The following is a 25820-nucleotide window of genomic DNA, read 5'->3' on the forward strand; positions in this document are numbered from 1 at the left end:
GTTTGGGCTGTACATGCTTCCGAATCCTTAGAACTTCATCCCAGTTAGTGTCATGTTTGGTCCTGTTCCATTTATTGGTTTTTGTGCCTTTCCCCACAAAACTGTGAACTCCCTGAGGGTAGAACAGTGACTGGGACACCTCTTTGTACCTAGTGCCCAGCCAGAGGCTAATGTAAGTGTTGGTTTCGCTCAACTGAACTGAATCTAAAGGAGAAGCAGGCTGCCTCGTGAGGTAGTGAGTTCCCCATCACTGGAGATATGCAAACTGAGGCAGTACAAAAGATTTATGTATCTTGGCTAATTCAGATGTCCCGGAGGGCCATTTTAGCTCTAAGACTTCCAGAGTCTGTAATTGCTTCTTTGTTGTTGTTTTATCTGAGGACTTAGTGGAAAGCTACCAGTATGGTATGCTAATAAAGGCAATTGCCTAGGGGTGTTATGGGAGCATTTCATTATTTAGCTTATCCAGATGCTGAACAAGGACCAAGTTTTGGACTATACAGAGGGCTTGAGAGTTTGGTATTAAATGAACAGAGAAGGAAATGGAGTGTCTTATGGCAAATCCCGAGAGCAGCAGCTGGGATCACTGTCTGCCTCACTAACTTGTGGTCTCTTTGGAGGGCATGGAGGTTTGAGAGCAGATGCCTCATTACCTTGGACTAGTTCCTTCCCCTCCCTGAGCCAAAACTTCCCCATATGCATCATGAAGGGGCTAACTCCCACGGGGCAGGCAGATTTGAAGAGAAGGAAAAGCATTTCAGAAGTTGCATCAGCACACAAAAGGCTTGGGGGTAGATGGGGGCAAAGGGGGCTGAAGCAGATCCTGATAAGCAAGGGTTTGTGGACTGCTCCTGGGGCTGCAGAGACAAGGACAGGGCACTGGCTCTTTTGTCCTTCTAACTCAGTGATCTTAGCAGTGTAACTTCTCAGGAGGCTCCACCTCTGGATGCAGCCAGACCTGGGTTTGAATCCTGGCTCTCAACTGACTAGCTTCGTGACCTGGGACAAAGCACTAGCTTCTGTTTTTCCTTCTTTAAAATGGGGGTTAATAATGGTACCTCCCTCCTAAGGCAGTTATGAAGACAATCCTATGGAAGTGTAACAATGTCATACAGTTATTTTTCATTCTTTCTTTCGGGATATCCCAGAAGCCACCATGAATTTCAAGGACCTGAAAATCCAAGGAGAAATGTTAGCTCCATTCATTTACTCATTCAACAAATATTTATGGAGTGCCTCCTATGTGTCAGGTTTTGTTTTAGGTGCCGGGAGATATCAGAGGAACAAAACAGGAAAGCCCTGTCCTCAGGAATCTTGCATTCTAGTGGTGGGAGGCCCACAAGTGAAAAAAGAAAAGAGTTTCAGAGCGTACTGGGTCCTAAAAAGAACGCGCCTATTCTGGTTGGTGTCAAACGCGATTTGCAGTGGAAGAACTCTTCCCAAAGGAATGGAAAAACAGAGCTCTAGGCTTGGGTTCCACAAGACCTAGATTCTTGTCCTAGCCCTGCTGGCTTCTAACCTGCTGTGCAACCTTGGGCAGGTTCCTTGCTGTCTCTGATTCTCAGTTCTTGACAGTGAAATGGGAGAGCAGAAAAAGCACTTCAAGCTCAGGTGCCCAGTGTGGCTGGGATGATGACATTACCTAGTGGTTCTACAGTCAAAACTTAGGGTCCATGTATGTCCCCACTTTTACACACATGCCTTTGTATTTTGAATCTGAGATATAACCTCAAACAGAAAGAGGGGAAAGCATACAATCAAACTTTAACAAAAATAATCAGAACACATGGATATCTACTACCTGGGGTCAAGAGACTGAATATTGCCAGAAGCAACCTCATCTCCCATGGGCTCTTCTCCCATTACAGCTGTCTCAAAGGTTCACACCATCCTGCCTTTTGTGATAATAACGTCCTTGCTTTTTCTTATTGTCTTACCACCTATCTGGACAACTCTTTACAATATAATTTTGTTTTTCTTACTTTTGTACTGTCCATAAATAGGCTTATGCTACAGATATTTATTTGTGTCTGACTTCTTCTGCTCCAAGTTATGGCTGTGTGGTTCATCCATGTTGTGAATAGCCAGAGTGCGTTCTTTTTCCCTGCTATATGGTATTCCATTGCATCAATTTCCCACAGCTTATTTATCCATTCAACTGCCCATGGATCTTTGGGTGGTTTTCCGTTTGAAGTTGTTGTTCTTGAACATATCCTCGTGCACACGGCCCATGAACTTCTCTAGGGTCCGTACCTCAAAGTGGAATGGCTGGGTCCTAAAGTATGCATGCATGTGACTATACAAAACAATGCCAAACTGTTGTGGTCATACACTCCCACCATCAGGAGACAAGGCTCCCATGAAACTACCTCCTTGCTGGTACTCAGGATTGTCAGTCTTTTTTCTTTTTTTTCATTTTTACTCATCTGGTGGATGTGTTCCCCACTGTGGTTTTAATTTGTGTTTCCCTGATTACTGATGAGATAGGGCATTTTGGGTATGTTTATTGGCCATTTGCATTTCCTCTTGGGCAAAGTACCTGATCAAGCTTTACACTCATCTTGGGTTGTCCTTCTTTTTTATTATTATTATTATTGATTGGGAGGAATCTTTAAGCATTTCAGATTCTAATCCTTCCCCAGATATGCATGTTGTAAATATTTCCTCCCTCGCTCTGGTTTGCCTTTTGCACCCTTCACAGGGTCTTGGGATAAACTTTCTTTTAAGCGTTCTTGATTTAAGTAATGAAATCCTTCTTTCGCTTTCTTGTTAATGTTTTGTGTGTTTGAAGAAACCCTTTTCTAACGCTAGCTCTTCAACCCACCTGGAATTGATTTTTGGATATGGTGTGAGGTCAAGGACCCTTTTCACCCACTTCCATACCCCCACCCCAGGTTACCCGTGCCCAACACTATTTGGGGAGAAGGGCGCTCAACCTGCACTGCCTCCTCTGGCAAACACCATGTTTCCCAGGCAGACAGGAGCTGGGGACTTCAGGCTGTGTGCTGGGACAGCCTGCAGGGCTGAGGTGATCGGGGACAGCCCTGGAGGGCAGAGTGGACAGCCTTCCCCCAACCCTGCCCCCACGAGCTGCTGCTCCTGCCAAACAGGTCTGTGGGGCTGTGGCCCCGGCACGTCACGTGTCTGGCCGGCCGGGCGCTGACTTGGGCTCTGGCGGATTAAGCAGGGGCTCAGGGTTTATGACCCGCACTGATACTGTACAGGCCGGGGGAGGGCTGAGAGCTCACCCATGCGGGGTGGCCGGGGCTTGGCCCTGAGCCCCCCAGCTGCAGAGGAGGCCAGGGAAAGACGAGCCAGGCTGCAGCTGTTTGCAACCGGAGGCCCACGCCCAGAGCACTGGACCCAGGTAAGGTGAGGGGCAGGATGGTCCCTGCTGGTGTCTTCCCAGCTGCTCTGGGCAATTCTTTCTGGAAAATAAAACGTCTTTTCCCAAGCTCTTTCTGCAGAGACGGCTACTGCCTCTAGCCACGATCTGCCAGGACTCAGGCCTCTGTGCCAGCTCTCACGAGCTCAAACACATGCCCAGCTCACCTGTCTTCTGAGCGTCTCTTCAGTGACCGGGGCCTGCCCACTGGGTGGGGCCGGACGGAGGGGCACTTCCAGCTCCAGTCTGCCCCCCAGACCCTAGTGCATTTCCCCAGGCAGTGGCCAGTGCCTGGCCTGGCAGCCCCCCATATGAGGATATGACCTCCCAGCTCCTGGATCCGTCAGGCAGGGAAGAGAGGACATGTATGGGGTGTGCATTGATCCCCTCCTCTGTGTATGGCGGCTTCTCACGTTGGGTAATCTTTACGTCTGCCGTGCAAGGTAGAAGGGTTCACCCTTTAATGGACGAGGAAACTGAGGCTCAGGGAAGGGCGGTGGCTTCCCCGTGGTCCCACAGGCAGAGCAGAGCTGGGATCAGGGCCCCAGTCTTTTGTTTGCGTAAAGGAAGCTTTTCCTGCACACCGTGCTGAGGTTTGGCCAGGGGACCCAGCTGGGAGGATGGCTGCACAGCAACTTGGCCACCTGCCTGCGTGACCTCAGAAATTGCGAGCTCTGATCCCAGCCCCCCCTGGGTTGTCTGAAGAGGCACATTCCCTCTGGAGCAGGGTGGCGGCGACCTGGGGCCTTTTGAGAACTGTAGCCCCCACTCCTACCCCGCCCCAGGGGGAAAAGTGGGATAAGGAACAAAAACTGGAGCTAGGCTAGTAAGGTGACCTGGGCTCTGGGTTCCAGTCCCGCTGTCCCCTCATTCAGGTTCCCCATTTGGCCAGCAGGGAAAGATAATTGTAACAATAAAATCTGCCTCCTCAGATCACTCGGGGTGAAATGAGACTGGGTGTGAAAGGGCTCCGAAACTAGGATCAGCACCCAGCCAGCAGCCAGCCGGCACCCGGATAAATCTTTCATTTTGGTTTTTATACAGAAGGTCAAGACCTGAGGTTCAACCTCAAATTCTAGGCTCCTGCCCCTTTCCTTTCTGCCAGAGCCCTTTTTAGATGTAGTTAATTCTATTAACTTAATATTTGCTTAGGAAAAACAGGCACATGGTAAATATTTTCAGCATTATCAGAGGAGTGTACAGTGGAAACTACATATGCCTCCCCTCCCCCTCCCCGGAGTAAACATTAAAAGAAGTTTTGGGGAGTATCTGGTCAAAAATATTCAGATATATATGCATATATATCCCCACCCCCTCCTCCCCAGCAGTATTTTAAAGGAGACACATGGTAGCCTGCTCTGTCCTCTGTTCTGTGACTTCCGTGTTGTCCTTTAAATCCACCCACTCTGGGCTGGGAAGCCTAAGCTGCCGCCTCCCTCCAGAAGGCACACATATTTGCGGACCCTGGCACCAGATCTTCCCCGTCAGCAGGACTCGAGGGAGGCTGCAGCCTGGCACGGAGCAAACAGGGGGGTTGTTGAGCTGCAAAGAACAGTCCCTCTTTGCCCAGCAAAGGCTCGAATTGGAAATGAGCTCCCTCCACTCCCCACCCCCACTGCAGATCTGGGTCTGGATTCTTGAGTAAGGGCAGAGCCTTGGGGACCTGGCTTGGGCCCAGCCAGCTGCCAGCTGGCCATTGGGTGACCTTGAGCCAGCCCTGGCCTTCTCTGGGCTCCTGGCTCAGGGCAGGAGCCCCGGGCACGTGGCAGCCTCCGTGAGAGGGCTGAGGGGCTGTCCCCTTGAGGGTCCAAACAAGCCACACCCCCTCCACCCACTTGGGCTAAGGTCTGTGACGTGGGGATGGGGTTTTAATTGTCTTCCTGGTAAGCTTTAATGGTGCACTTGGAGGCAGCTGAAGTCAGTACTAAGCCTTGCTAACTTTTTCTCTCTGGGCCTTGTGACTTCTGGGCCTGCTGATGCCTTATCTCTGGCCCGTAAATTTCCCAGAGTAATGAGGAGGGGTTTTTCTCTCCCCAGGGTGTGAGGAAAGAAGGTAGCAAGTACAGCGAGCTGAGCCATGAGGCCTCACCAGAAGGGCTTTCTGCCCCCTCTAGGATAGAGCAGACCCTACTTTCAGCCTCAGGAGGAGAGTGGCAGGAACCAAAGGCCACAGTGTGCAGATGTTCAGGTTGTGCACTGCACAAAGGCAGTTGGCAGAGGGACAACTGCACTCCTCTTGCCAAGCTCTGAGCCTGGGGGCTGTGTCCACCAGAAGGGGGCGCCTTTTGCAAATTCCCACACAGTGGCTGCACCTGTCCGTGGTGGAACCAGCCTGGAATATGTTCTCCGGGAAAGGAGAGTGCCTGGGTGTGGGGTCTCTTCCCCATCTACCTGTAGTCTTCCTGTGCTCAGGGTTTTCTAGATTCTCCGTCCAGGGGCTCTGGCTGGTAACCCCATATACAAAAGAACTGCAAATACCCTCCCCCGTCTGTTTGAGGGGCTCAAGTGGAGCCAGCCCAGTGAGTCCTCAGAGGGAACTGGGCCATCTGCCTGGCCTTAGGGACCCCTGAATGGCCCAGCCCTGAGCAAACCTGGGACCACAGCTCGGCTCCAGCTTTTCCTGGCTGTCCATCCCTGGTCAGGACGCCTCTATGCAGACCCTCTATTTTCTCACCTGTTAATAGCCCCCCAGCATGCATATATGATAGACCCTTACTTTGTTCCTGGCCCCTTAAGAAGGTGCAGCTTAATTTATGAAGGCACTTTGCTTTGGAGGAGAGGACTCAAATGAACTGAAAATAATGCATTTCATCGGCAAACATTTCTCAAGCATCTAGTATGTGCTTGCCACTGTTCTGAGGCTGGGGATAACGGTGAGTCTGACAGACAGGGTCTTAGCCTCCCAGGGCTGTCCAGTGAGGAAAAGGGAAATGCCCCCACCCATGGCATCCCCAGATGCTGGGAGGAGGAGCTCAGTGGAACCTGTGAGAAGGACGTCCCGGAGCAAGGCTTCCTGGAGGCAGCTGAGGCATGAAGGGAAAGTCTGAATTAATGAAGTGAAGAGGGAGAGAAGTGTGTACCAGGCAGAGGGGACAGTGTGTGCAAAGGCCCTGGGGTAGGAGCCACCTCTGAGAAAATGAGGGATAGAAAGGCGGTTGGAGCAGAATATGGAGGGCAGAGGCCAAACCCCACGGGGGCTTGAGAGCGTGGTGAGGAGTTTGGTCTTTATTCTTTGCGTGGTGGGAAGTCAGAGTTTGCAAAAGGGTAGTGACATTGTTAGATGGAAATCTCAGTGAAGTTGGGTTTGAGTCCCAGCTCTGCTTCACCCCCCGGCTGCCCTCCTCCTGTGCGAGGAGGGTGAAAGGGGAGGGTCTCTTTGTTCAGGGCAGCACCAAGGAGGTTTGTTTGTATGAAGAAGCTCAGAGTTAGAGCCCAGAGGCTGGCTCTGCCAGTACCTTACTATCCTCGACGGCCGCCTGTGCACCTGTCGCCAAGGTACCCACCGTCCCTGCCCCAGGCTGCAGTTCTCCTGCAGGACGACAGGTGGCGGCAGCCCCCAGCGATGGCGGGCTGGCTGGACTCGCAATAGCAGCCCAGTTAACGGGGGTTTAGACAGCGCCACGCTTCCCCCTGCTCCCCAGGCGCACCCCGAGCCGGAGCCCAGGCTGCTGGTGGAGTGACTCCTGCAGCCCCCAGTTGTCACCGCCCCGTCTTTCATCCTCTCCGAGGACCACCCCGCCAGCTGTGTCCCGAGCCCTCTTCTTAAGCCGATCTAAATTTGCCACCAAACCTGACCTGGGGACAGCTGGGAGAAACCACCCTGTGCAAGGGATAAGGGCTTGGGCGCTGGGGCCAGGGTGCCTGGGTTCGGATCTGGGCTGTGCAGCCCTGGGCGGGTGACCTGGGGATAATCACGTCCCGGCCACGCGGAATGGGCGGGGCCAAACCCGAGCTCGGAAGCGTAAAGCGCGCTCTTGCGCACCTGCTGCACGTTAGCGGCGCCCCTTACCCTTGTCTCCCCTCTCGGGCACCCCAACTTCTGGAGGTTGATGCCCAGGCTCAGCGTGTCCCTCTGCAGCTGCCGTATCAGAACCTGGTCTCACATCCCCATATTGTCTGTTGCAAGGCAGCACCAGTGATTCTCACCCAGGCTCCCGTTTGCTCATGTTGGACATCTTGCAATCTTGCAGGCGCCTGACAGGTGGCAGGCGCGAGCACAGGGGGCTGCCGCTGCCGCCATTCGTAAGTCCTCCCGCGTGATTGACAACAGCCTCTGCCCACGGGCCAGCAGCTCCTTCCCCACAGTCCCTGAGACCCGGAAGCTGTGGTTCTGAGCAGGGGGTAGAGTCCCAGGGGCCTGCCTGTGGGCAAGGGGCACCAGATCAGTTCTGCTTGTAGGCTCCAGTGCATGTTCCTTTCGCCCCCTTTCTACAACCGTGTTATTATTGGCCTCAAATTATTATCCCACAGGAGCTGGGCAAATATCATGCATGTTTGGGGTTGGTTGGGAGTGAGAATATTTTTTCTTCAATAGCAGCGTTTCTCAAAGTGTGGCCCAGGGAGCTGTGATGACAAAACTATTTAAATAGCAATAGTAATAATAATTATCTTATTTGTCTTTTTCATTCTCATTCTCTCACAAATGTAGAGTTTTCCAGAGGCTGATGTATTGGCTAATGGAATGGTGCTTGTGAATTCTTGAGTTGTAGAAATATCTTTGTTTTAACTTTTTAATATGGTAACTATCCATAGATACATCCCCATAAACTATTTTGGGATCCTCAGTGGTTTGTAAAAGTGTAAAGGGATGCTGAGACCAAAAGTTTGTGAAACACTGGCCTGTATTTTAAAAAGAGTGCTTTGGTAAATGATAAAGGACAACCAATATTGGATTTCAATATGGCAGGGGGGCAAAAGGGAATGGTGGGGGTTGTGGCAAAGCAGTGCTTTCCTGTGCTCACAGGAGACAGCCATGACCCAGCACCTGTGTGACACTTTGTGTAGCTCACTTTATCAAGTGTTTAGCCCTATGGGTAAGTGTTATTAGTATCTTCATTCTAGAGGGAAGGAACCTGAGGTTCAGAGAAGTTAGTGGCAGCGCCAGGATTCAAACCTGGCCTGGCTGGGTTTGAACCCCTCCTTCTAACCCCTTCCCTACTAATCATACTGTCCTTAGAGTGGCTGGTGTGGGGCCTCATTTGTACGTAGGGTGAGTTGGCAGAGCTTGGAATGAGCACCTTTCAGGACACTTTTGATGGCTGTTGACAGAAACTCAACTGAAACCAGCTAAGAGAAGGGGGGATTTATTGGCTTCTGTCACCAAAGTACAGAAAAGGCAAAAGTATAACCGGGCTCCAGGAATTCAAACACCACCTGAGCTCACTTTCTTTGCATCCATCTCGTCTGTGTTTTTCCTGATATGCTCTCATCGTTCTCCCAAACCAGTTCTACCAACAAGGCCACCATGGCCCCAGGAACTCCCAAGTCTCCAAGTACCAAAATTTCCCCTCTGATTTCCCTGTTCTGCTCTGGGCCCTTACCAGCTGTGTGACCTTGGGCACATGAATTAACCTCTCTGTGCTTCCATCGCCTCACTTGTTAAATAGGGATATTAATATCTGTTGTATAGGGCTGTGGTGAGGATTAACTGAGATAATGTATGGTATTGGCTTTTATTATTCTCTGTTATTACAGGGGACAGTCCCTGGTTGGTGACAAAGAAGTCACTGCAAGTTCCTCGGGGAGGGAGGGATATGACCCAGCAACGCTTAAGCTGAGTGAGCTCAGCCCTCCATCAGGGACAGGTCCAGTGAAATGGCTCCGTGGTGCTTCGGGTCGGCCAGGTGGCCCCTGCACCCTGCCCCCCTGCACCCACTCTCTGAGCCCAAGATGGAGCCCAGGCTGCCTCCTGTTCTCCAGTGGCCAGAGGGCCTGGCATTACCGCAGCCCTGGCTGCGTGATCTCGGGCAAGCTACCCAGCTTCTGGGACCTCAGTTTCTTCACCTGCACAAGGGGGACGGCAGTGCCTTCTCTGCAGGAGGGTTGTGAGGTTGGCAGTGATTTCCACAACTGCCTAGCCAGGACTGGGTGCACAGTAGACCCTCAGGGCCTGGACATTCCTTCCCTTTCCCATGGTCACCCCCACATTCTGCACTTGTCTAAAGCACAAGAGGAACTGCTGTGTGTCGAATGAACAAGCATAGTGGGAAAGCTCGTGGTTTGGGGCATCAGTTGGTATCATATCCCAGCTCCACCACATTCTGCTTGTGCAATTGCGGGCAGGTGGTTTGGTCTTTCTGAGCGTCTGCCTCTTCTGCAAAGTGAGGAGAGAGCTCTCTCACTGTTTGAGAGGTTACGGACACCTTGCACCCACGGAGAATTCAGCACAGAACTGGTGCTCGGGAAACAGCGGCTGCTAATCGTCCTGTGTTCATGGAACTACAGGTGGTCTCTAAGGGAAACCAAGGGGTGGAAACTAGAGCTCCTTGATTGCAAGTGACATAAACTGAGTCTGGCTAACTAAAGCAAGGGGGAATTTACTAGAAGGTGGCCATTGTCCCCAGACTGTTCAGGAAGGCCAGAAGCAGGCCATTTGAGGGAACGGGAGGCAGGATCCCCTGGGAAGGCTTGCTGTCACCTGCCTGCAGTGACCATCCCAGGAAGGCACTGCTTGTCCACTTGTCCCTCCTTGGGTCCTGGCCCACACCCTGCAGGCGGGGCTGGTTGCTGTGGGAAACCCACTGGGCCCGAGTGCCACACGGAGGAGCCCTGCTGCAGGAAATATGGGAGGGCTCCCAGGAGGAGGAAATAAATGGCCCTGAGGGAGCCCGAGAAACTGCCAAGGTCCAACCCCAGCACCCCATTCCTGATTGCTCCATCCACGTGCATGATGATGTATTAAATGTGGAGTTACTCTTAAGCAGGGTAATAATTACTGCAGACGCCGATGACATGTTGAACAAATTGTTGTGCGCTTGTAATTACAAACTACGTTTCGAACACTCCAGGGGTTTCCAAACCTTGGTATCTTCGTTATTAACACATAAATTACAGTCATTTATGGAAATTGCTAGAGAGACCAAAATTGTTTGTGGATTGTGTTGTATAAGGGATGCTCATTGTGGATCAACTCCAGGAGCCCCAAGTGGCCCCGTCTGGGCCTCAGGGTTGAGAGCTTTTATTCCATGGGGTCGAGTTCTCTCAGGGGCCAAAGGTCAGCTTGGCTGAGAGGCTCTTAGCCTCTTTCGCTAGGTAGGTTCACAGGTTCGAATTCCAGCTCTGCCAGTGACCCACCAAGTGGCCTCGAGGTAAGTCATTTTGCCTCTCTGTGCCTCGGTTTCCCTTTGTAGTAAATAACAGGGCCCACTGGAGTAAATAACCAGGTTGGGAGGATTACACACTACAACGTAGGTAAAACTATCACCTTTATCTTGCCTCGTGTGGAGGAAGTGATCACTGAGAACCCAGGCTCTTCTTCTTTATTCCTAATGGAGGAGGCACAGAGTGGGGCAGCAGGCAAGCCTTGTTCCCAAGAAGAAGGTACCAGGATCTCGAAGCCTTGCCTGGACTCCCCCTGGCCCCGGGCAGCCTTCCCCAGCCTTAGGTGGCCAGGAAGTCATCAGGTGCTTGAGCATGTTGTTTCTTGTTGCAAAAATGCATCCTCAGATCCCAAGTATCCACCCAGCCCACTGGCAAGCACAAAATGATTCTGGGTGAACCATGGGTGCAGCAATCAGTAACAGGAACCTGTAGAGAAAGTCAGATTATATCAAAAAGAAAGTGTCAGTTGGTGCAAATGTGTCTTTAATGTCTCCTTATCACTTACAAAAGTACTTAATTATATTTACTTTGTAGTAAGTAATATGGTCACATGGTTCACTGTTTAAAAGGTAGAGAAGGGTACATGATGAAAATGAGTCACCCCAACCCCCAGTCCTGGACCAGTTCCTCTCCCCAGAAGTGATCACTGTCCGGAGATATTTTATGCATATGTCAGCGTGTGTGTGTGTGTGTGTGTGTGTGTGTGTGTGTGTGTTTGGGAGGATTATAGGAGATAAGGTTGGGAGGTAAAGCCACAGACACTTGCCCCTTCTTTTTTCTTACCCAAACACAGCATCGTTCACGTAACGGTTTATTGCTTTTTTCATGTAACAATATATCTTGTATCTCATTCCCTACCAGGATGTAAAAAGCATCCTTCTTCTGTTTTGTGGCTGCCTTCCATTATATGGATTCTTTACACTTATTAATATCTGTTTTAAACCAAGACAGAAAGACAGGGCAGGCCCCGAGCACAGATTCTCTGCTGGTAACAGGATCTGAGTAGGATTTTATAATGATGTTTCTGTGTTCATTGATTTATTTTTACAGGAAAATTCAATTTCTGCTCAGTAATGCTAGTTTTCCATTTATGGAGCAGATATAAAGTTTCCCCGATTTAAAGGATAGCATTAAGTAATTGGTATAGCGATGATATGTATGCAGGTGGTTGGGCATTAAATCCAGACCATTTCTGCCAGTTTTCACCCACTATACACACACCCATGGGACGAAGCCCCTTTTGGAGGCTCTGGCTTCACAATGTTTTCCCAAGCTTACCAAGCCTTTGCTCGTGACTTTTCCTTTATCTGGAATGCCCTTCTCCTCCTGGGCTACCCAGTGGATTCCCATTCATGCCACAGAAGCCAACATAGGCGTCACCTCCTCCAGGAAGCCTTCCCCGAATGGCAGTTGTTCTTGTCTCTATGCCAGGTTGCTTTTATCATTGCACTGATGACTTGCTTTTGTGCGTTGGCATAGTGCAGTAATTCTCAGGCATCAGCAGCATCTTGAGGGCAAGAATTTGCTGTCCTTGCAAGTCCGTGCCTGAGACTGCAGCAGCTAGTTTGGGGACCTCACTTTGAGAATCACCAGTGTAGTGGTGTCAGCCTACCTGTTTTCTGGTCCCAGCTCTATCATTTACAAAGTGCATGTCTTTGGGCAAACAACCCACCCTGTAGAGCTGTTGTTGGGATTACATAAATTGGTGTAAGAGCAGGGCCTGGCACTAATAACCATGAGCCCCACCATTCCCCTTACCCAACCAAGCTTCCCGAGCATAGGGCCCACATCTCATTCAGCTCTGCATCCTCTGAGATACCTAGTCAGTGCCGACACCTGGTTAATAAACAGCGGCAGTTGCTGAACATATTCTTCGGTTATCGATTTATTCAAATAATGACACAGACATCACACTCGTTCCACCTCCATTAATTTCTAAGTGGCGGAGTTGGGTCAAGCTGGTTGAAGTTGTCCTCCCACAGAGGCAAAAGAAGGTGTTGGTTAAAACAGTAACAGAGTAGATTGCAGCAGGGAATGCTTAAGCCACTTAAGAGAAGCTGTTGTTTTCGGAGCACTTAGTGGCATCCATTTGTAAAACAAGCCTCCCCAGTCCTTGTTACAAATGGATGTAACTATTCATTAGAGTTGGCCCACTGGAGCCACCTAGGCTTGGCAACTTCCCAGGTAGCTGTTCTTTTGTGTGGATGCACCACTTAAGAGTAAGCAGGGAGGTGGGAAAGGAGGTGCAGCAAAACCAAAGCATTCACCCGAGATGATACAAGCAGGGATTTGATACCCACCAAGGAGCTCTTCTACTCTGAGATGTGGCCTCTGGTCGGAAAGGACCCTTGTTCATTCAACACACAGAAGTTCCTCTTGTGTTTTAGACGAGTGCTGGATGCGGGGGTGACTTTGGGAGGAGGAAGGACCAGGCCTGAAGGCCTACTGTGCGCCCGGCCCTGGCTAGACAGTTGTGGAAATCACTGCCAACCTCACAGCAATCTTGCAGAGAGGATGTTGCTGACCCCTTTTGCAGGAGAAGAAACTGAGGTCCTGGGAAGCTGGGTAGCTTGCCTGAGGTCACGCAGCCAGAGCCGGGGTTTTGTCCAGACCTGCTGGCCATGGGAGGACGGGAGGCAGCCTGGGCTCCGTCTTGGGCTCTGAGAATGGGGGCAGATGGGCAGGGTGCAGCGTGGGCTGCACCCCTCCCTCCCAACCAAAGGAAAGGAGAGTTGAAAATGAGGGGCTGAAGTCGGGAGCATGTGTGATTGTATCCTGAGGCCGGCAGGGCACCCTAATTTTAAGTGTGATGAAAAGTGTGATTTGGCATGGAGTGACGATTCAGGGAAGCACCTTTGCTGATGGAGATGGCCGCTAAGCTTTTTGCTTCTAAATTTCTCCCTGCGGTTGTGGAGCCCCTTGAGTTCTGCAAAAAGACTGGGAAATGGCTATTTCCCATCCACTTGAATAGATGCACATAGCTCAAGTGTCTGCACTTCAGAAACCACAAATCCGTTCTCTGCAGGCCCTGCCCCCTGGACTCCGGGACAAGCAGTTCAGGTCATGCTGGCCTGCCCAAAAGAGGGAGCAGGTGAGGTAGGGTGTGCCCACAGGGGCAGCGAGGCTAGGGAGGGATCTGGTGAGCATTCTCTGAATCCGTGGCTGCTGCCACCACCTTCATGCTTTCTTACAACAGACACTGCTGTGTGCAGGGATTGCAGTGGGCACTGGGGACCTGGAGCCATGGAGTACCCTGGGGATCCAAGCTGGGAGGGCTTCTTGGAGGAGGTGACCATTCCTGCTCTTTTTGTTCACTTAAAGAGAATTTATTCATCCGTCACTGAGCTCCAATCATGTGCTAGGCTTTTGCGAGCTCCCACAGAGCCACCCTGTACTGTGTTGGGTTTTGCTTTCTCTTGCATCTGACCCTGTCTCCTAAATTACGGTTCTTTTATGATAAATTCTGAATGAGGGTCTTTCCCGTGCATCCTCACAGGTGGTGGTCATCCATTTGTCAACTATTGGCATAACAACCGTATCTATTTTTTATCGTGGATTTAAAGTCCTCAGGAAAACACACACAGCCTCCTTGCCCCTCAGACCAAATGGTTCCCCTCACTTTGTGGCTTCTTTTGACCTGGCTGTGGGGACAGAGTCATGGAGAGGAAGGCAAGTGGCCAGTTCTAGTTCTTGGCTGTGCCCCAGGATGGCCTGGGGAAGTCACCACCTCTCTCTAAGCCAGTGGATTCCTTATCTGACGAAAGGATGGAGCAACACTAGGCCATAGGATGACTCATTCGCATTCCAAAGTTCTAGGATGCTCTGACATTAAGGCCACTTTAATCTCATGGCCATGATTGGGTCTTTACCAAGCAAAATACCCCTGCGCTTTTTATGGCTGGGACTCAAATCCCCTGTTGCTGTGACAAGTGTCAGAACCAGGCCAGACACCCGGAGCAGTGGCCGTGCCCATGTCCTACCACTGGGAGAGTGGGTGGATGGGTCACTGTTCCTGCCCTTGAGGTACCCACAGGTAGGTGAGGGGTGTTAGGGAAGGCTCCAAAGACAAGGTGACATTTGAGCTGGGCCTTGAAGGTCGAGTAGGAGTTTGCCAAGCAGATGAGGATAGTAACCCAGGAAGCAGGAACAGCATAAGAAAAGGCACTGAGGTTTGAAAGTGCCATGTGCATTCTGGGAGTAGCTAAATTATAGGGATGGCAGCTGGGAAAGGGGTTGGAAAGACAGGCAGGGGCTGTATAACAGCCAAACAGTCTGAGCAGGTGAACAGTAGTGGGGGCGCATATGTGACCCCATACCTTTTGCCTACCCACATAGGAAAATCAGGGTCGGCTGTCTGAGACTGTCTAGTCCAGGGGCAAACAATCCTACCACCTCATGGTCTACGCATGTCTCCCCAGTAAGTTACTCCAAATTCATTCATGTGGTTTACTTTGTTTAGTAAGGTTAGGGAAGTCCAATTTGCAAGTGGTTTCTATTTAAAATGGTTGGAATTTTTGAAAAGTTGATGTTTGTTTGATCTGGGAATATTTATCTTCCAGGGAATTGATGGCCTTTCCCTAAGGTGACATTCGAAGAGTTCTCTGTTCTGTGCAGCTGTCTCTGATTTTTCACTGCCTTCAACAGTCATAGGAATATGTTCCATTTTGTTATTTGGGTTAGAATTACAGTCTTATAACGCGCCTGCCCCAGGCTGTATGCTGTACTATCTGAGAGTCCCCACCCATGCCAGCCCAGCAGCGTGGAAGGCAGGAAGCCTGGGCCAGTGTCAGTGTTTCTAGTACCTGGCCACATGACCTGAGGCTTAATATGCTTTCCTCTCTCTGAGCCTCAGTGTCCCTGTCTATAAAATGAGGAGTGGGACTGGAAGGATGATCAGAGCTTCCTCCCAGATCCAGCATCCTGGCAGTTTTGTGCAGATGTTAATTTCATCATTATGGATGCTAATACATTAGTGATGAATGGACACTGAGCTGGACACTCAGGATGGGCTATTAGGCAAGTCTAATGAACTAAGGGCTGTCAGTAAGACACTCCCTGCTCGCAAGATAAGGAATCTGGAGTGGTCTGAGAGGCAGCTTAAGCACCATCTAGAATTTGGGGGGCTTTGTGAACTGACTCTGGTGGGCTGCAGACCTTGCTAGAAGATGCTAGAAGACCTCCTTGGATTACCATGTTTTTTTGTATTTATTTCCTCATTTCACTGGCTTTTTGTTGTTGTTGAACACTTTGAAAACTGCAAAACCATTTCCAAACTAGACCTCAAGCTTTAATGGTGTTGAGATTTGCTAATGCTGCCAGAATGCAAAACACCAGAAATGGATTGGCTTTGATAAAAGGGGGTTTATTTGGTTACACAGTTACAGTCTTAAGGCCATAAAGTATCCATCAACAAAGAGTATCTTCACTGGAGAAAGGCCATTGGCATCTGGAAAACCTCTGTTAGCTGAGAAGGCACGTGGCTGGCGTCTGCTTGCTTCCAGGTTGCATTTCAAAATGGTGTTCTCCAAAATGTTTGCATCAGCTTCCAATAGCTGTCTTCAAAATGTCTGTCTCAGTTTCAGCTAGCTGTGAGTTCCTTCTGTCTTGAGCTTATATAGTGCTCCAGTGAACTAATCAATGCCCACACTGAATGGGTGGGCCCACACCTCCATGGAAATTATCCAATCAGAGTTATCACCTACAGTTGGGTGGGTCACCACTCCATGGACATTGAACCAATAGGTTCCAACCCAATCCACACTAATGCGTCTGCCCCCACAAGAATGCGTTAAAGAATATGGCTTTTTCTGGGGGACATGAATATACAAACCGGTATAGATGGCAAAGCCCTGGCTCCTAGAATCTCTGAAGCTCCCCATTTCCCTTCCAGGTGGTAATCACTTTCTTGGATACCTGTTTCTGGATCTCCTTTAAGAAAAAGTTTATGATTATACAACCCTATGTAAGTACTTAGGCCTACCAGTGTTTTATGTATTTTGTTGTAAACACATTTCACTTTTTTCTGCACTTCGTATCACAATGATGCATCTCAGAGATCTCTTCCTGTAAGTTTGTATGACCTGCTGCCATCTTTTGAACACTGGGTGCCATGGATGGGTGTACCAGGATTTACTTAACCTGTCCCCATCGAGGGACATGGAGTGTTTCCTCCCTAGTGTTCTACTATTACAAACAAGTCACATCTTTGGACATACATCCTTGCACACATGGGCACATAGATCTGTGGTCATCTTGTCCAGAGGCCACATGGTCTGCTCTATCGTTTTTGCTTCTGTTTCTTGTTTTTCATTTTTAAGTGTACAATTCAGTGGCACTAATTACATTTGCAGTGTTATGCAATCATCATAACTACCTATTTCCAGAACTTTTTCAACACCCTAAAGAGGAATTCTGTACACATTAGCAATAATTCCCCATTCCCCCCCGCCCCCCCTCCCCCAGTCCCTGGTAACCTCTAATCTACTTTCTGTCACTATAAATTTGCTGATTCTAGATATTTCAAATAAGTGGGGTCATTTGATACTTGTCTTTTTGTGTCTGGCTTATTTCGCTCAACATGATGTCTTCAAGATTCATCCATGTTGTAGGATGGATCAAACTTTCATTCCTTTTTATGGTTGAATAGTATTCCATTGCATAAATATGCTTCATTTTGTTTATCCATTCATCTCCTAATGGACACTTGGGTTGTTTCCACCTTTTGGCGATCGTGAATAATACCGCTGTGAGCACAGCCCTATTGTTTTAACCATCCTCCTCCCCCATGATGTTTGGATTCTAAGACAGGGCACTGCGGGTCTGACTGAACGGGCAGAGGGTTTGCCAGGATGGCTGGAGACTGAATGTGAAACTCCTGTGGCTGGGGAGGGAAGCTTCATTTATTTTAGGGTTGACAGACTTTTTCCATAAAGGGCTAGATAGTAAATATTTTAGGCTTTGCGGGCCATTCATCTCTGTTGCAAGCATTCAGCTTTGTCACTGTAGCATGGAAGTAGCTGTAGACAAAAATGAACAAGCAGGACTGCGTTCCAATAAAACTTGATTTACAAAAGCAGGCAGCGGGCTGGACTTGGCTCACAGGCCGTAAATTGCCAACCTTTGATTTGTTCGGTTGTGGGGCATCTTCAGTGATCCAGGTCCCATACTAGGTAAGGGATGCTGCAGAGCAGGATACAGACTCTGCCTGGTGATTATAATACAGCACACTGGTGTGGTCATAGAGGAGATGCGAACTTTAAAGGCACATAAGAGAGAGATTGGCCTAGGGGCTGGTCAGGGGTGGCTTCCTGGGACAAGTGACATTGAAAGCCGAAACCTGAAGTCCAATACATGAGCTCGGCCCAGTGGGGAGTTTGGGGAGCTGAAAGAAGCTTTATATTGCTGGAGGTGTAGCCTGCAAGGATGGAATATTATGAGAGGTGAGGGCTAGAGAGATGAACCAGAACCAGACCACACAGGCCTGACAGCTCTGGGAGAGGGGCTGCAAAAGGTGGGCTTTGAAGAGAGTGCCACATGTCTGGTTGAATGACAGGAAGGCTTTGACAAGACAGGAGCCTATTAGAACCCGGGGGGGAGGGACTAAGTCAGTTTGTGGCATGTGAAAAGGCCAAGGCAAGCAGCTTGTAACTAAAACCTGGAATGATACAGTGGCACAAAATATGTTCACAACTTTCTGGTACCCTACAACCCCTGTTCATGGGCTTCTCCTCATTCCTCATGACCCAGCCCAAATGTTCCCTCATTTTTGGAGCCTCTCTTGGGGCAAAGTTACAAACTCCTTCCTCCAGGCTCTCATAACACCATACTGGGGGATATTTGTCCCAGCAGAATGAGGCTAACAAATGCTCGCTAAATTAAATTAAAGAGCAAGATGAGTCAGCCAGGGTAGGGTGGCTCATGAAGCACACTTTAGAGATGAAAGAAACTGAGACTTGGAATGAAACCTGAAAGAATTCTGCCCAGTCTGGCCATTTAGGCAGGAAAATCATCCTTCTCTGCCTCTCTGGATGGAACTTTTCTTGTTCCCCTTCACGATTCCCTAAATTATTAATCCATGAGGCAGTTAAATGAGCAGAAGCAAAAGGCACGCTTTGCAGGAAGACAAAAAAAGAGAATTAAGAGGCATTTGCTTTCCAGAGGTTTCTATCCTCTGGTGCTGCAAATGCCAATGGAAATTCAGCCCCCTTCTAAATCTCAGCCAGAGCGATGTCGCCAAGACCATCCTGGTGGGCGGCGGGCCCTGTGCCTGGAGAAGTTCCTGGAATTCTTGGAGAATCCGGGTTGTGAGTCGGAGTCTGTGTCTGGAGTGCTGGAGCAGCTGGGCTGGGGGAATTCTCTTGGCTCCATTTATTGCAGCCTATTTTTAGAGGGCAGTTTCAGGCTGGGTTGGGAATTTTCTGCCCCCACCCTCCACTGGATTATTTCATCCCTCCCCCCAGACAGATGGAAGCTATGGTTACTCTTTTTGAGCAGTGCTGCAAAGTGATCGTCTCCTTCCAGAATCCTGTTTGTATGTACTTTTGTCATCTTTTTGATTATAGCCATCCTAGTGGGCATGAAGTGGTATCTCATTGTAGTTTTGATTTGGTTTTGATTTCCCTAATGACTAATGATGTTGAGCATCTTTTCCTGTGCTTATTAGTCATTTGTCTATCTCCTTTGGAGAAATGCCTATTCTGTCCCTTTCCCTGTTTTTAAATTGGGTTGTCCTTTTTAGATTGTTGAATTCTAAGAGTTCTTTAAATATTTTAGATACTAGACGCATATGAGATATATAATTTGCAAATATATTCCCTACCATGTCTGTATGATCAATTAAGCAAGGAAAGCATCAGGAGCCAAGAGGAGGGGTGTGGGGATGGGCAGCGAGAGGGCTCTGGGTTCCCTCTCAGCCTCTTGCCTGAGAACCCTGGCACACTAAACTGTCTCTAGTGACCGCCTTTCTCATGCTGCAAGCTGGGCCAGCCCAATCCTCTTCCTTCACTGCCCCCCACCCCCATCTCCCCATCTGGGAAAAACACCCATCTGTCAGGCCCTTTGCATCATCGTCTCCAAATGAAAGATTCAAAAGGGCACAAGATGACACCCCTGCAATCGTGGCTTCCTGCAGCTTCCTGACTCCCACTGACCTGCCAGCTGCCAGGCTCTCTGGGAGACTGGACTTGCAGGTGCAGCCTTCCAGGACAGGTGAGGGCTTTGCTTGTATCTTTTTCTGCTTGATGTCTCCCAGCCATATCCTGGCATTCCACAAGTGTTGAGTGAGTACGGTCTGACATTGCCTTCATGGAGCCCAAGAACAGATAATAAGTACATATACAAATGGAGGGCAGCAAGCCTGGAGGGCTAATAGTAGGAATAGCCAAGTGGCTAGGGGAGAGGGACAGAATGAGAGGAAGCCTCAGTTTTCTCCTCTGTAAAATGGGCCAAGTCATAACTCCACCAGAGTTGCTTTGAGGACCAAATATCCGGAAACTGCACCAAAATGCTAATTATTTCTTGAAGCCTGCCACGGGGTCTAACAGGTGTCTCAGGGTGCTGCAGGAGGTTGTTGGTGTTATACCAGGGATAACAGATTCCCCCCCCAGTAAACTCCCAAAAGCTGTCTCTAACTTCAAGTTTGGACCCACTCTTTTTTCCGGGGCATTAGCATCGGAGCCCGGGCATGCAGTGGCCCCATTTTGTAAACTGAGGCCAATGCCAGGCAAGGCAGAGGGTGGCTTGGGCAGCACGGTGGGTTCGGGTTGGCTGCCCTGTATTTGATGAGCTTACTCATTGCAGATGGGGACACTGATACTGGGGGGGCTCTGGAGTGGGAGGGGGAGCGCAAGGGATTCCCGCCCCGGCGCCCTGCTCCCTCGCCGCCCGCGGCTCCACCCGGCAGTGTCCAGTCCCGCGCGCGCACCTCGGCCACCCGTTCCCCGCAGTCCCGCCCCCTCCGGGAGACCCATTCCCGTGCATCCCCGCCCCCGCGCCCCCAACCCTCGGCTCCGCTTAGCCCAGCCCCGCCTCCGCTCGGCCCCGCCCCTGCGTACTCCATCCCGCGCTCTGCTTGGTTTATCCTTGTGCGCGCAGCCCCGCCCCTCGCGCGCAGCCCCGCCCCTTTCAGCCCTCCCCCGCGGCTCCGTCAGCCCCGCCCCTCGCGCGCAGCCCCGCCCCTTGCAGCCCTCCCTCCGCGGCTCCGTCAGCCCCGCCTCCTCGCGCGGCCCCGCCCCCGGCTCCTTAGGCCCCGCCCCCTTCCGGGCCACATTCCTCCGGCCCGGCCTCGCGCTGCGCCAGGCGGGTGGCGACGGCCGCGGCGAAGGGGGCGCTGGCTGGCCTCGGGTACCGGCAGGGACTGGGCCGGGCGACCTCCGGCCGGGCCTCGCGCCGCGCCAGGCGGGTGGTCGGGCGGCGGCCCGTCCAGGATCCGGCCGCCGCTGTCGGGAGGCGGCGGCGCTCGGCTGGGCCTGGGTCCCGGGCGCCCGGCCCCGGTCAGCTGCCCCTGCGGCCGCCATGTGGTGCCTGCACTGCAACTCGGAGCGGACCCAGTCCCTGCTGGAGCTGGAGCTGGACAGCGGGTGAGGGCCCCGGCGGGGCGAGGCCGGGGCAGTGGGCGCCAGGGTCCGAGTGAGAGGGCGGCGCGGAGGAGCGGCACGGAGATGGGCCGGCGAGGCCCGGGCCTGGGGGTGAGGGTGGCAGGGCCTGCCGGGGCCGGGGGTCTGGCCGGGCGGGAGGAAGGGAGGGTGGAGGGTGGAGGGTGGGTCTCTGCTGTAAGAGCCGCCGGGGCCGGAGGGCTGTCGGGACCTGGTGGGGATGGGGGGGCTGTAGGACCCACAGGGGGTGGGGATGCGCGTGCCCTGTGTCTGGGGATTTGTGGGAAAGCCCCGCGGTGGTGCTGTTTTGTCTGTGTGATGGTCTGTTAGAGGCTGCCAGGGATGTACGTGTGAGTGTGTGCACGAGACAGGCTGCTGGAATGGGTGTGCTCAAGTGTAGGAACCTGTTGGGATGCGGTTCCTGTGTGAGTGTGCGTGAGAGAGAGACCAACAGAATGGTAGTGTGTCCGTATTTGGGAGTGTGAAATGGGGACAAGACTCGAGTTTGTGTTTGTGACAAAAGAGCTGCTGTCAGGACGGGAGTGTGTGCATTACTGTGGGAGTGAGTCTCTTGGGATGAGAGCCCTTGTGTTTGTCTGTGTGTGTAAGGGGTGAGTGTGAGAGACCGTCTGGCAGGGTGCATTTGTGTGTTGAGAGTGACTTTGGGGGTGAGTTTATGTGTGAGTGGGAAACTGGATGGCAGTTTGGGTACATGTAAGAGAAAAACAACTTGGAGGGGAATTGTGAGAGAGAGAAAGCGTGCCTGTCAGGCTGTGGCTGGGAATGTGTCTGTGCTTGTGTCTGACACCACTGCGGGTGGGCTAGAGGCTGCATGTGCGTCTTTACGCAGGGCTGCTTATTGGAAACCCTGGGTGTGCTTTATGTTTCTGCATCTGTTGGTGAGACCCCGAGTGAGGGTGTGCTTGTGCCTGGCGTGAGTGTGGAAGAGAGCCGTGAGCAGTGTTCCAGCTGTGTGAGCACCTGGGCGTTGTGTCCTGCGTGCCCGGCAGCCTGATGAGGGGCACCTGGGACCGTGCAGAGAGCAGAGAGTTTGAGTTGCGTGTGGCTGGGGCTTGTGACTGAGTGCAAGTGCGAGAGGGGCTGCTGGTGGGTCTGGGGGTGTTTGTGTATCTGCAGGGGAGCCAAGTGGTCACCTGCATTGGTTGGGGACAGAGTCTGGTGGGGATAAGGGTGTGCACCAGAGAGGCCTTCCTGCCTCTGCTTTGGGGGCCCGTGGACAGCTGTCTGAGCACCCAAGGCCTTTATTTGTGGAGAGAGAGAGAATGTGTGTGTGTGTGCATGTGTGCTGAGAATATTGATTTCCTCTCCGCGCTCGCCAGCACAGCTGCCCACCCTGTGCTGTCTGCAGGCCCCTCCGAGGGGCAGGGGTGTGGGGCTGAGGTGATTTGTTGATGAACCGATTTGCCTAGTGTTAGACCCCCTCTGGGGGGAGCCCAGCTGGAGTCATTTGATCCTTGTGTTCAAACATTCTGCTCCGTGTGCTTGGCAGTTGCACGGAGACCATGCGTGCGTTTCTCTGCTGTCCCTTTCTCACCCCTCAGGGGCTTTGGATGCTGAAGCTCCATGGGGAATTGTGGTGGTGGGGCGCTCCCAAGGACCAGTGCCTCCTTGCATCTGGGGTGGGGGCCGGGCAAGCTGCAGCTGCAGGGCCATCTATCTCAAATCGGTGGCATCGGTCCTAGAATGGGGGTCACGCGATTCACATTCTACGCATGCACGCTGCCTTACACATCCATCAACCTTTCCCCACCCACTGGTGCTTTTGCATGATTTTCCTTGTGGTTTTCAGCATCCCACATTGCAGGAAAGCAACCTGAGGTTGAGCATCAAGTCTCCTCAATGCAAAGGCCCTGTGGTTTATGGAGTGTTGACCGTAATCCAGGCTCTATTGTAGGTGCTGGAGACGTAGCAGAGAACAAAACTTGGAGTGGCAACCCTCACGGAGCCAGCAGTCTAGCTGGGAACACGGGTGGTGAACGTGAAAAAACTAGTCGGCATGCTCTCCTAGCTACACACGCTAGGAGCTGGAAGGGACAGAGTGGTTTTTCCACCTCTCCGTTAGGACCTCTCTCATTTCACCCTTCCTGTTGGGATGGCTGTGGCCACTTTTGCATATTTCTCGGTCCTACATCTATTTTCATTGGAAGTTCCTTCTGGTATCTGATCTGAATCTCTCAATTGCAGGGAAGCCTGTGGTCTGGGCTGGTGATGAACAGCTGCTACTGCAGTCTCCAAGTATGGGTCAGTTTTCCCAGGAAGTGAGATAGCTCCCCCCCACTCCAGCCCTGTCCTCAGTTTGCCTTTTGGCCTCAGAGCAGGTGGACCCCATCTGCTCTGAAACACCTGGTATGTGGTTCCAAGGGAAATCTGGGAGAGGGTGTGGAGAGAAGCAGCCCAGCCCCCTGGGCCTGGAGGCTGAGCCAGGTGTCTCCTGGGCTTGGAAGGCCTGGAGTCCCTCCAGCCGGCCATCTCCCCCTCTCTGGGCCCCAGATAGGATCCAGGTGCTCCGGAAGCCTTAGGAGACAGTCAGCCTGTAACAGGCCACGGATAACCACTCCCAGGTGCAGCGGTGCCACCCTGAACTAGCAGGCTTCTCATTCACAGCAGGGTAGCACCTTGCATTTCGGCACCATGATGTTTTGCTGTTTGAGCCTGGCAGCAAGCCAGGGTTCTTTTTACCCTCTTTTCCAGATGGGCACACTCAGGCAGGGGGTCTAATAACTTGATCAGAAGGGGACCCCAGAGCAAAACCCCAGATGCTCAGATGTGGGCCCCTGGAGAGCCCCTGCCATCCCTGCCAGGATTTTCAGGCTTTTGCTCAAGGAAGTTGGACTATGAACTAGTTGTGCTAATATTTACACAGCTTTGGTTCAGAAACATGGAGAGGATCGACAGCTGCGTAGTCAAACAGTGTGATGATGGCTGAGCAAATAGGTGTTTCTGGAAGGGACTAGACAGAGGCTCCCGGGACTGCAGGAGCATGGTATATGTGTGTGCATTTGCATGTGCGTGTGCATGCATGCACATGTGTGATTTTATCTGGTGGGACTATTTGGAACACAAGATTACAATTTGCCATGAGAATCTTTGCATTCCGGGCAGCTTGGGGCATTGGAAAAGACGTGGGCTCGCTCAAATCCCGGATCAGCTTTGTGAATTTCTGTAGGCTTCCGTGGTCCCTCTGGGCCTCGGTTTCCCCTTCCGGGAAAGGGAATGAGCCTACTGCTTCCCAAAGGTGCTCTGAGAAGGCAGGTGTCTAAAAGGCCCTCGTGCTGGCCAGCCACACTGGTCCAAGTCAGCACTCTGCACTTCCCACCAGCAGTGACCCATTAGATTTTCTTCCTTCCTCTTTTGTAAATTTCCTTTGAATTATGATGATGAGTGGAATATCAGCCCTGTAAACACAGAGGCAAGACGACGCCACAACTCTGACCCAGCCAGAGGCCCCGGGGAGAGCCTTCCCCAGTGGTAGGACAGGTCTGCACGTCGGACTGTGGGTGTGCATTTGTGTGATGGGGGGAGGGCACCCCGGAGCCTGCCGAGTGTGATTTATCATTGGTCCTCAAAAGCAAATCGTAATGAGTCTGAAGGCCATTAAGGCTCTTGAAGAATTAATTGGCACGGCCTTAGAGAATCTGGCTGCACCCCCTGGATGAGCTGCTACTGGAAGAATACTGATGGCGAGTAAAGTGGAAGCATGGCCTGGTGCCACCTGGGTCCTGTCACTGTTCTGGCTGCCTAATTAGATAGGTGTCACACCTCCCACCCACCCCTCATAAGCCCAGGGCTGTGCTTATGCTCCAGAACTCTGCTAGCACGGCACCTGGTCAATGGGCAAATGTGTGTGTGCTCTCCTGGGCTTCAGGGAGATCTTTGTTCTCTGGAGAGAAGTGAGTGACCCAAGGGACACCCAACCTTGCATGTTCCTATGTTCCTTTAAATTTTTCTTTTTTATTGTGGGAGTATATGAATATACAGAACAAAATTTTCCATTTTAACCATTTTTGAGTGTTCAACTCAGTGGCACTAATCACATGTACAATATTGTGCCACCATCACCACCATCCATTGCCAGAACTTTTTCATCACCCCAGATCAGAAACTCGGCACCCATTATGCAGTAACTCCATATCCTCCACTCCCCAGCCCCTAGTCACCTGTAATCTACTTTGTGTCTCTATGAATTTTCTTAATCTGAATATTTCATGTAAGTGGAATCATACAGTATTTGTCCCTTTGCATCTGGCTTTTTCACTCAGCATAGTATTTTCATGTTGTCACATAGATCAGAACTTTACTCCTTTTTGCAACTGAATAAGCACCCCACTGTATGGATGTGCCACATTTTGTTTATCCATCCATCTTTTGGTGGACACTTGGGTTGCTTCCCTATGTTCCTTTATTCACTCAGCAAACATTTACCAAGCACCTACTCTGTGTCAGGCCCCAGGCCAGACGTAGAAGAACGAAGATTACAAACATGAGACTGTGTGGCACAGAGT

At 51.2% G+C, this 25820-nt stretch overlaps 1 protein-coding gene across 7 annotated transcripts in view; it reads left to right on the plus strand.

Annotated features, from left to right (window-relative positions):
• Positions 1–25820, plus strand: part of IQSEC1 (IQ motif and Sec7 domain ArfGEF 1) — a 184121-nt gene that overhangs the window by 78624 nt on the left and 79677 nt on the right. Inside the window, exon 1 of one of the 7 annotated variants that reach the window (XM_037802812.1) lies at positions 20853–21282. The exons of 5 other annotated variants lie outside the window; for them this stretch is intronic. In XM_037802812.1, the coding sequence (XP_037658740.1) occupies positions 21218–21282 (65 nt within the window). In that variant the 5' untranslated portion in view covers positions 20853–21217. Of the gene's footprint in view, positions 1–20852; positions 21283–25820 lie in introns of those variants that run through there. One more of the 7 variants, XM_037802821.1, reaches the window with a different exon arrangement.

This window comes from Choloepus didactylus, chromosome 1 (genome assembly GCF_015220235.1).
Source record: "Choloepus didactylus isolate mChoDid1 chromosome 1, mChoDid1.pri, whole genome shotgun sequence".
In the NCBI taxonomy this organism is placed as follows: Eukaryota; Metazoa; Chordata; class Mammalia; order Pilosa; family Megalonychidae; genus Choloepus; species Choloepus didactylus.